This window comes from Musca domestica, unplaced genomic scaffold (genome assembly GCF_030504385.1).
Source record: "Musca domestica strain aabys unplaced genomic scaffold, Musca_domestica.polishedcontigs.V.1.1 1, whole genome shotgun sequence".
NCBI lineage: Eukaryota > Metazoa > Arthropoda > Insecta > Diptera > Muscidae > Musca > Musca domestica.
In genome coordinates, this window is record NW_026712114.1 from 11,672,881 (window position 1) to 11,684,948 (window position 12,068).

The 12,068-nt window shown below is 35.4% G+C and overlaps 1 protein-coding gene across 3 annotated transcripts in view; it reads left to right on the forward strand.

The window, feature by feature from the left end:
- The first annotated feature begins 773 nt into the window (after positions 1-773).
- LOC101899089 (homeobox protein 5) overlaps positions 774-12,068 on the forward strand; it is a 68,891-nt gene continuing 57,596 nt past the window's right edge. For all 3 annotated transcript variants that reach the window (XR_009341680.1, XM_059119006.1, XM_059119012.1), the window contains exon 1: positions 774-1,098. Coding sequence is in view for 2 of the 3 variants with exons in the window: in XM_059119006.1 (XP_058974989.1) it covers positions 1,081-1,098 (18 nt within the window). In the remaining variant the exon portion in view is untranslated. The remainder of the gene's footprint in view (positions 1,099-12,068) is intronic.

A 12,068-nucleotide genomic window follows, 5' to 3' on the forward strand; every position in this document is an offset into this window, starting at 1 on the left:
TTTATAAAAAAATATACATTTTAAAAATATAATTAAATATAATATTTCTTTTTTATTTATGTAAATAACAAAAAAAAAATAATTAGTTAATTAATTAATAAAATATGTATGCACAAAAATATAAGAAAAAAAAAATTAAATTTTTATTTCCAAAATATAAAATTAATTATATTTTTGCATTAACCTTAATTTAATCCTCTGTGTTAAATTTTTTTAAGTCATAAATTCTGATTATGTTTCATTTAATTATTTTCTCTTCTTTTTTTATTATTCATTTTTGCAGATTTTATGATTTATGTTGTTGTTGTCGTTGTCGCCCCCCTCAGCCACCACAACCACCAACACCGACATAGCCACCATTATCATCAGCATCATCACAAGTTCCATTACCACCACCACAACCACGACCGCCATTACCACAATAACCACCACCACCTACAAAAGAACCACAACAACAGCCACAAACTTAGGCTCTGTCTTGGCCAAGTTATCAGTCATCAGCGATCAGAACAGCCAGAATCACAGCAACAAAAGAAAATTGTCTAAAAAAACCAAACAAAACCGCTTGTTCCCCCACAACCACCACCACCAAATTTGAAAAAACAAACGAATTATTAGAAATTCCCGCTTTTTGAGCCACAGACCACCAACACCACAGAGCAAAATCAAATCAAATCATCAGCCATATTAATGAAAAACGCCAGGAAAAAAGCCAGAAAAATAAATCAAGCAAAGCGCAGCAACAACAAAAAAACAAACTGATAGTCAAAAAAAAAAAAAAATTATAAATCATCGACGAAAGACACCGACAGCCATAGTCCCAGCCAAAACAGAAAAAAAAAACAAGAAACAAAAACCAGGAAAAACTAAAAGAACAAATCATCAGCATTAAAAAATCTCAGTCAGTATCAGAATCATCATCGTCATCGCTATCGTCCATTGCTAACACCACCACCACTACCACTACCACCAACACCTCCATAGCCATCGTCATCATCAGCGTGTTAGTGTTGTAGTAGTTGCCCGTACAAATCCAACACCGATTCCCTTATCCTCGTCCTCGTCACTTCCGTCGTCATCATGGCTACCATTAACTCGGTAAGTATTTTTTTTAAACAAAAAAAAAAAAAAAACCAAAAAAAAGAAAAAAATAATTCTTCTTCTGTTTTTATTGCCTTTATTGAAACTATTTTGTTGTTGTAATCCCCATAAACATACACACACATATATATTATTATGTATGCGGCTGTTTATGTCAGCATAATTACCAAACAGCCGGAAATATTATTTTTTGTTTTGTTTCATTTGGAAAATTAAGTTTTATGGGTTTTTAATGATTCACTCCGGATTCCCTTTGATAAGCGTTAAAATGTTGTTTCTTTGCGGCAAGCAAGTCATTCTAAATCAGGCAGAATGACGCCAGCATGGAGCACATGAAGTCAGGGCTGGCAGAGGGACATTCTGCTCTCTCTCTCTCTCCCCTCTATTCAATTATTACAAATGAATATTGAGAAATTATTTGGTTCAGATTTTTATTACGGCCATAGAAGAGGGGTGGGGTCCATAAAGTGATCCAGCAGATGTCCAAGATTCATCTTCTTTTTGCGTATGTGTTAGCAACACCTCCACAGCAATCATACGTCACCATGTTCAAAAGAATTTCGGCAAACCGACCCCTAAATGTTATGACAGATACAATTAGCATTAAAAACACAAAAGATGAAAGACTTTAAAAGAAAAATTTATAACCCCATAACAAAATGTCACATTAATTTCCAAAATAAAAAATATTTCAATATCAATTAGATTGTCTTGTGGCGGGCAGATTTATTGCCTTTCCAAACGAAATGGAAAAATTTATTTTCCATTTTAACAGCAATAGAAATTGAAAAACTAGATTCGGAGAGAATTCAAAATAAAATTTGATTAGCCGGTAAACGGCCAGATTGAGGAGACTCTGAAAAATGGAAAATTCAAATTTAATAAGTTATAAGATATCAGCCGATTTGATGACATATATACACCTAGCTTACGGACATAGAAGGGTGGCGGCCCAAGAGGCCGGACACCCTTCGAAATGTATATACATGTATATATTCCAAATATTTAACTTTAATTTTTTTTGGGTTGTTGAAATGTATTGTGAATATCAAATATCAAGTTTGGAACAATTCCGTGAAAAAATGTGGCTTAAATCCCCCAAATACCGTTACATATCCTTTGGGAAAACGTGGACCTATATAGAAAATGTTTCTCCAAACTACATACAGGGCAAGATAAAACAAGTAAAAAAACATTAAGTTCGGCCGGGCCAAACTTTTAATACCCTCCACCTCCCGAATATCGGGAGGCCGTTATATGAGGGCTAAACCAAATCGTGGACCTACACATGCGATGTTTCGCCAAAGTAGCTACAACCCATTATGATCTAGAAATACCAATTTTCAGACAAATCCGGGAAAAAATGTGGCAAAAATCATCAAATTACCGAATATCGGAAGGTACCGTTATATGGGGGCTGTACCAAATCGTGAACCCATACATGCAATGTTTCGCCACCGGAGCTGGAACCCATTATGACCAACAAATACCAATTTTTAGACAAATCCGTGAAAAAATGTGGCATAAATCATCAAATTACCGAATATCGGGAGGTACCATTATATGGGGGCTATACCAAAACGTGGACCTATAATTTCAATGACTCGCCGCACGAACTGGGACCCATAATGATCTACAACTATCAATTTTCAGCTAAATTTTGGCGCTTTACGTCAAATAATGTGGGCTGTATCGTGATTTCAGCAGACAGACAGACTTAGACTTAGAATTTTATGCTGATTATGAATATATATACTTTATGGGGTCTACGACGAATATTTATGGATGTTACAAACGGAATGACAAAGTTAATATACCCAAGGTGGAGGGTGTAAAAAAATTGCAACAAAGTCAAACGCCATAATGTGTAATTTTTTTTTTTTTTTTAATTTTATTGAATGAAAGCAAAAAATGTCGGAAATAGCATCAAATTTTAGAATAAGTTTAGATTTGTTCGAATTGATCACCTTTGGCACGAATTATGACCTTCAAACGGCCAATGAAACCGCTTACTTGAGGTGATCAACACTTTGGTACTTTTTACTGCCAACCTTGCTTTCTAAAATACTCCAGACACAATAGTCCAACGGAATGATATCCGGAAATTTTGGTGGCCATTTTGTAAACATTCTTGGGTCGCGCGTGCCCAAGGCTTTAATACACCCTCCAGAATATTTCCGCGATAATTTTCGGCATTTATTCTTATGCCACGGTCGATTAATACGAGCAGAGAGCGGCTGTTACGGCGGCCCACACCATCACCATGGCCGGCGCTTGAGTTCTGGTGGCCAATTGAAGGTGAACATTTTCAGCCGACCTCTTTGGTAATTAAACACGATCATTTTGTTTGTTTACAAACTGCTGGACAACGAATGTTTTCTCATCGGAGAAAATCAAATTCGGCAGTTCACCACTTTCGGCCAAGCGAAGCAACACTTTAGCTTTTTATACCCTCCACCATACTATGGAGAGTATATTAACTTTGCCATTCTGTTTGTAACTCCTCGAAATACTCATGTCGGACCCAACAATGCTTATATATTCTTGACCAGCGTAAAATTCTAAGTCGATGTCTGTCTGTTTGTCTATCCGTCTGTCTGTTGTAGTTACGCTATCTTTTGAACAAATTGAGATAAAAGGCACATGTTTGTTTTGCCAGTAGGCAGGTTAAGTTCGTAAATGCGTCATGTAGGTCCACGTTTTCATATAGCCCCAATGTAACGATACCTCCCTATATTCGATATTTTGATGGTTTTAGCGACATTACTCACCGGAATTGTTTCAAATTTGGTACTTGAAGTTCGAGACAGACACTACAACTTAAGACAGAAAATTGTCGGTGCAGGTCTACGTCGTCGTATAGCTCCAATATAACGGTACCTCACTCTATACGGTAATTTGACGATTTTAGCGACAATATTCATCGGAATTGTTTCAATTTTGGTATTTGATGTTTGTAACAGGTGTTACAGCCCATGACAGGAGATTGTCTTTGCAGGTCTTCGTATAGCCCCCATTTAACGGTACCTCCCTATATTCGGTATTTTGATGATTTAAGCGTCATTATTCACCGGAGCAGTTGCAAATTACGTATTTGGAGTCCAGATCTTCGCATAGGCCCCATATATCAGTACCTCGTATTTAAAGTTCGTAATGGATGCTACAGCCTATGACAGAAAATTGTCTATGCGGGTCCAGGTCTTCGAATAGCTCCGATATAACGGTACCTCCCTATATACGGTATTTTGATGATTTTAGCTACATTATTCACCGTGTATTCCATTTTTCGAATTTGAATATGATAATGGCTTATAACAAACAATGCCTATGTAGGTTCACGTCGTATAGACACTAATATAACGGCTATATTCGGTATTTTTAAGATTTTGACCGAATTTTCAATGGATTATAATTTTAGAAAAATTTCCAAATTCGTTACAAATGGTGGAGGCCCTGCCGAACTTAATGCTTTTTAACTTGTTTGAGTTTATCTTCTTTCTGTTGCGGTGTAAGTTCTTGCACTTGTGGAATTTCAATGGCTTTACCCCGAGCTCATTTTTTTTTTTCAATATTTGCCGAATGGAATATTGCGATATGTTTAGCTCACGAACCATTTTTCGACCACTGCGACGCGGGTTTCGATCAAGTCGCTTCTTTACTTTTCGAACCATTTCAGCTGATGTTGCTGTTTTTTTTTCCGCCCACCTCCTTGTCGTCGGACTACATTAACGAGCGATGGTACGAGATACAAAAGATTTATTCACATTTAAAGGCTGGAATGCTCTAGCGATAGCCACTTGTGGTTTTCCAGCCAAATATAAAGAAATCACACTTTCACGCTAGAATTCGATCACGAATAACTTTTTCTGGAAAATTCTCACAAAAATGCTTTTGTACTCTTGTAAACAATATAATCCGGTTTCCCCGGAATAATTTTAACAGTTTTTGGACGAGTGGGTTAGAAATGACAGCAGTCTGAAGTTGGTTGCACTTTTTTCATCTCACCTTGTATAACGATATGAAATGTTTTCGGAAGACAGTGGGTTTCTGGTACGAGTTTTAGTAAGTTCCAAGGGATTTATTTTCACCTATAGATATACTGTGAGAATGTTTTTTTATACCCTACACCACAAGGTGGTCAGGGTATTATGTCTTTGTGCATTTGTTTGTAACAGGCAGAAGGAAACGAGATAGACCCATAGTTCCTTTTGATGATCTGCATAGAATCACATTCTGAGTCGATTTATGCATGTCCGTCCGTCCGTCCGTATGTCCGTCTGTCCATGTATTTTTGTAAACAAAGTACAGTCCGCATTTATTGCACTATCCAGATGAAATTTTGCACAAATCATTTGTTTGGCCCAAGGACGAATCCTATTGAAATTGGAGATACTCGGTAAAAACTTAGATACAGCTCCCATATATATCTTCGTCCGATTTATCTTTTATGGTGTACCAAACGTGTAATATCAGCCCGAATAGTATGGAATTTTGCATATAGATCCAAATTAGGCCTAAAAATAAGTATGCTAAATTTGATCGAAATCGGTTCAGATATAGCTATAGCTCCCATATATATTGTTCATCCGATTTGTTATTTTAGTCCTCCGCAGCCGTAATATGCACTCTGTAACAACAATATTTGGGGAAATATATCAAATACAGCTCAGAAATACATTTGCTAAATTTTATCGAGATCGGTTCAGATTTGGATATAGCTCCCATATATAACTTCGTCTGATTTACCTTTGATTGTGCACCAAACATCTAATATTTGCCCAAATGGGATGAAATTTGGCACTCACGACTGAATTGAGTCTGGAAGCTAGTGTGTCAAATTTGAAGATCGGTTCAGATATAGCTATAGCTCCGATATATACCGTTCATCCGATTTGTCATATTTGTTACACACAGCCGTAATATGCACTCCGTAACAACGATATTCAGGGAAATATATCGAACACAGCTCAGAAATATCTTTGCCAAATTTTATCGAGATCGGTTCCGATTTGGATATAGCTCCAATATATATATCTTTATCTGATTTCAAATTAATTTTGCACCAAATGGGCAATACAAGTCCGAATTTAAAAGATACAAATGCTTCGGCATATTTAGTCCTTTGAATTTTAAATTATAATTATAATCATTGGGTGTATGATTGAGTTCTCCCATAAAAACTTTTAATTGTTATGTGGAGCTCAACTAAATTAGCAAAGTGGTGTAGGGTATCATAAAATCGGCCCCACCCGGCTTTAGGACTTTCTTTACTGGTTTTTGATTGTAATTAATTGTGAACCATCCCGTGATAAAATATTTAGGAAAACGTGGAGCTATACAAAAAATGTTTCGCCAGTGGAGATGGAATTAAGTACGAACTACATATACGGAATTTTAAACAAATATAATATGGTCAATCTACGACCTTGATCTGCAAACTGACATAATACACATATGTACAAACTTTTAGCTCTATTTCAATTCGTTCAAAGGTTAGCATGATTACAATAGACGTGCTGATAAACATCACTAAGTAGATTTTGGTTTTTGAGCTGATCTAGAATGCATATATACCCCTGATTTCTTGGTCAGAAAGGTTTCCCTTGCATAGAGACCTATGTTTTATCCTTGTTAGGAATTCCTTGAAAATCCCCGGATTTCAAACACAAATACCTAGAAAAAAAAAAACTTAAAAAAATTAATTCAGTTTCAAGAAGTCCTTAATTACCCAATGGTCCAAAAATTATGTAACACCTCAAAATATTGGTCTCGACATAGGAAACTATATATGGATCTTCCTATCTAGCCGAGCTGAGTCGTTCTAGCTATGTATGTCCGTCCGTCCGTCTGTCCATTATCCATGTTAATTTATAATCACTCTACCGGTCGCAACTATGGCCCTATCCTCACGAAATTTAGCATGGAGGTGGGGCTAGCTAAAACAACATTTGTTTTTATTAAAATAACTTTTGTTGTAAGGCAGGGAATACTTAGGTTTCGAAAAAGCGATTAATCCACATCAGTTCCCTTGCTTTTTGTCTGGGATATTCTCTCCAGGAGTAATTATAAAATGACACCTATGACAAAATGTTTTTTTTCTTTTACCCAAGTGAAGAGATCGTAAGCTCAATAGAAGAGGAACCAAAGAATTAAATTAAACTAAAATTCTTTTGGAAATTCTTCTAAATCACTTGGAAGAAAACAGGTCGACCGAACTATTCCATTTTCATACTTAATCAAATGCAGATAAAAATACTGGTTTGAGAAAAATTACAAGAAAATCAAAAGTTCGTATTCAATTTTATGCGAAATCATAAATTCTATATTCATCTCAGGTTTCTGGTTGAGAGAAATATTTAGGAAGTTATGGCGTGATCCTTTGTGGACGAGGTGCCAGAAGGGGTCCGCAGATATATATCATCTTCACAACGGGTCTTGTGTTAGCAAAAATGTTTGTATGTGTGAAATTGGAAGAGAGTTAAATGCTTATTTCGCTTTCTTTGGGCGTTTTGTTTTTCAAAATTTTGAAACCTATGTATGGGAGGTACCAGAAGAAATGATCCGATCCCTACTACATCTTTATAACAGATCTTGTGTTGATGGGAATATTGATATGTACCAAGTCTGAATGGAATCCGATCTAAATTTCGTGTTTTGTGAGCTTCAAGGATATTCAAAATTTTGACACTTTGTCTTTGAAGACAATCGGGCTCTTACATCACATTTTATAAGAGTTATAAATATTCAAAATTTGGACCCTATATGGGCGAGGTACATATATTAATACTTGCAAAGTTAGAGCAAAATCGGATTATCGTTTTTCTTTCTGTGCAGAAAATATTTTTTTTTGAAAATTTCTACCTTTTGCGGGGGAGGTACCAGTAGGAGTGGACCGATCATCATACATCACATTTTATAAGAGTTATAATTATTCAAAATTTTGCACCGATATTGTCCATTCTCGCACCTGACCTAGCACTGATGGATATATTAGGATTTGCAAAGCTGGAGCAAAATCGGATCATCTTTTCTCTTCTGTACAATAAAATGTTTTCTTTGAAAATTTCGACATTTGGGGAGGTACCAAAAGGAGTTTACCGATATTGTCCATCTTCGAACTCGATCTAAGTTTGATAATAATATTACGATGTACCCAGTTGGGATCACATCGGATACTCCCTTCGAGAGTTATACTGCGCACCAGCAAGCCAGACAGAAGGACGGATGGACATCGCTAGATCGACCCCAAATGTCTTGAAACGGATTTGGTTCAAAAAGACCTAGTGTCTATGGCCGTTATTTCGACTAGTCATGTTTTGTCCTTATCAAATGATAAATACCCCTTTGTAGCCATATGTCTGAGGGTATAAAAATTCTAGTTTTTTTTCCTAACGCTCAAAAACAATGGTAACTTGCGGCAATACTTGCGGTCATTAAACTCGAAAGGAATTTTCGATTTTTCGTCGATTGGGCGTTATGTCAAGTCACTAGTTTCTTCATATTTTCAAGACATTTCGTAATATAGATTTTTACGTTGAAATAATTCCACTATCTCTCCCACAAAGGGTCGAAATTTTGAAAAATTCATTATTTCATACAGATTTAAAAAAAACAAATTTTGTCCAAATGATGACCTTTTTGCGATATGACATGTATATTTTTACTCAGATTTTAAGTGACAATAAAAGTGTGGACGTTCAATTGTGTATGGGTTGTTTTTCTTGGTGTTGTTGTTGTAAAAATTACAAATTTATTGGCCATTCCGAAATGAAGTGTCACTTGCGGAACGTTAAATCTTTATGACAGACAATAAATCTTTTGGCACATTTAAACGTTTTCGGACACACCAAAAAAAAAAAAAAAAAAACAAATGCAAACAATAACAACAACAATGAAAAACAACAATTATTTCACATAATTATGACTAAATAATACATGAAATGATTATTTAATACATCATTGACAAGTGGACAAGAGGAAGAGCAAAAAAACAGCAAAGAAAAAAATATACAAATAAATGGAATATAAAATATTATACGCCCACTGCCACAAATGATGCAATTCTAAATATAGGCAAAAGTGGATAGACATACGTCTGTATATGTGTGGGTGTGGGGTTGTATTTTGTTGTTGTCACCGGGCAAAAAGTATGGCGGTGATATTATCCAATAGGAAGCTACGTCTTCTATGACAAATGACGTTTATGAATTACGTACAAGCGAATATAATTCATTGAACTAAATGAGTCTTTGGCCCTCCATGCCTTCAAAGTCGGAGAAAAAAATTCCATAAGCAAATAATATAAAAAAAAATAAAAATTTAACACAAAAAAATTGGCATACTTTCCATTGTTTTGTTTAGAATTTCCGGCTTTTGTCTTGCTGCATATGTCCCACAACAAAATAGCCATCCATCTTAGTCACAGTGGGATGTATGGAAAATATTTTTAGGTAAAAGGAAATAAATAAAATTATGTATATAATTAAAACAACTGGCTGACCGAGACCATACGAAGCGGCTAAGGCTAGAATCTGTACTGAAATTTTGCAAGTCAGTCCTTGTGCGTAGGCATGTGATAAGGCTGGGTTTTTGGAAATTCGTACTAAAAGGTACTAAAATATAATACAAATTTAAAATGTTATATTGTACAAACGGAATGGGCTAGAATTCTGAAATTCGGAATGAGACTCACTAATGGAGTGCCGGGTAGATGTACCAAAGGATTTTTGGAAATTCGAACTTTAAGGTTACGAAAAATTCTGAAATGGTACTTAACTTCAAAAATGGTTAGGATCTGATTGATCAGCAAGTGTGTAAAGAAGCTAGTCGACAGGCCACGGATCGGCTATAAATATTTTTTGTAAGTATAAGGCAGACAGGAGTAGTTCTTCCATATTTTCAGAAGATTTAGTACAAGGACAGCAAGTTTACTTTTTTTTTTGTTAAAATTGTTAGTTTTTATTGTTAATATTTTTTTTTTCAGCTAAAACTTCCATTACTCCTTACAAATCAATCTACTAAGCCATAATTTTCGAAGAGACATCTCATCCAAAGACCAGTATATGTTCTTTATGCTTCAAGTCAACCAAAAAATAGAAAAAAACCAGTAAAGAAAGTCCTAAAGTCGGGCGGGGCCGACTTTATGATACCCTACACCTCTTTGCTTATTAAGTAGAGCTCCACATAACAATTAAAAGTTTTTTTTGGGAGAATTCAATCATACACGCTATGATTATAATTATAATTTAAAGTTCAAAGGACTAAATGTGCCGAAGCATTTGTATCTTTTAAATTCGGAATTGTATTGCCCATTTGGAGCACAATTAATTTGGAATCGGATAAAGGTATATATGGGAGCTACATCCAAATCCGAACCAATCTCGATAAAATTTGGCAAAGATATTTCTGAGCTGTAGTTGATATATTTCCCCAAATATCGTGGTTACGGAGTGCATATTAGGGCTGTGGTTAACAAATATGACAAATCGGATGAACAATATATATGGGAGCTATAGCTATATCTGAACCGATCTTCACCAAATTTGACATACTAGCTTCTAGACTCAATTCGGTCATAAGTGCCAAATTCCATCACATTTAGACAAATATTGGACGTTTGGTGCACAATAAAAAGTAAATCGGACTAAGTTATATATGGGAGCTATATCCAAATCTGAACCGATCTCGATAAAATTTGGCGAAGATATTTCTGAGCTGTATTTGATATATTTCCCCAAATATTGTTGTTGCAGAGTGTTTTATCGGCTGCGGAGGACAAAATTAACAAATCGGATGAACAATATATATGGGAGCTAAAGCTATAACTGAACCGATTTCGATCAAATTTGGCATACTTATTTTCAGGTCCAATCTGATTGTAAGTGCAAAATTCCATACAGTTCGGACTGATATTACACGTTTGGTGTACAATAAAAGGCAAATCGGACGAAAATATATATGGGAGCTATATCTAGATTTTGACCGATTATCTCCAATTTCAATAGGGTTCGTCCTTGGGCCAAACAAATGATTTGTGCAAAATTTCATCTGGATAGGGCAATAAATGCGAACTGTACTTTGTTTACAAAAATACATGGACAGATGGACGGACGGACATGCATAAATCGACTCAGAAAGTGATTCTATGCAGATCATCAAAAGGAACTATGGGTCTATCTCGTTTCCTTTTTCCTGTTACAAACAAATGCACAAAGACATAATACCCTGGCCACCTTGTGGTGTAGGGTATAATAAAAGCTTAGTGATAACATAGAATCAAAAGTGGAAAGTAAGTTTCATATATATGAAGGTGGTTTTGGAAATGTGTACTTAGTGTGCGAACTTTACTAAATGGTGCTTAATTTGGTTTAGGATGAACGGATGAAGCCTGAATTTGGGAATTTTGTATTGGGGACCCTGATGATGGTAGGTTGTTAATAAAGAAGTGGTTTTTAGAGATGTATACTACATGTGCACAATAGTTTCCTTATAGTACAAAATTTGTACAATTCGGTATTGGGTGAAAAGATAGTACTTGAAATCTAAAATTTGGGTTGGAAAGGCTGTTTCGAAGATATCTACTATAATTGTACGAAAAGTATTGAATGACACAATATTTTAATATTTAAATTACTGTTGGTATCTGGGGTTGAGATTTAGAGGTGGATTTGGAAATGCGTACTACAATTGTTCGAAAAGTACCTAATGGTACTAATTTTGGATCACAGTTGGTATCTAGGATGGTGAGATTTAGATTGTTTTGGATATGTGTGGTAAATTGTTTTTGAATTTTGAAGGGATAGCTCTGAAATTCTGAAATTTGATATTAAGGCCACTTTTGATTTTTAGGCTTTACATACGGAGACGTTCAAATAGTTTTGAACACAAAAATTGGATGTGGGTCCAATGGGTGCAATGGTTTTACAGTTATCCTCCATGGTAAATTTAAAAAAAAAAATAAATTTGTC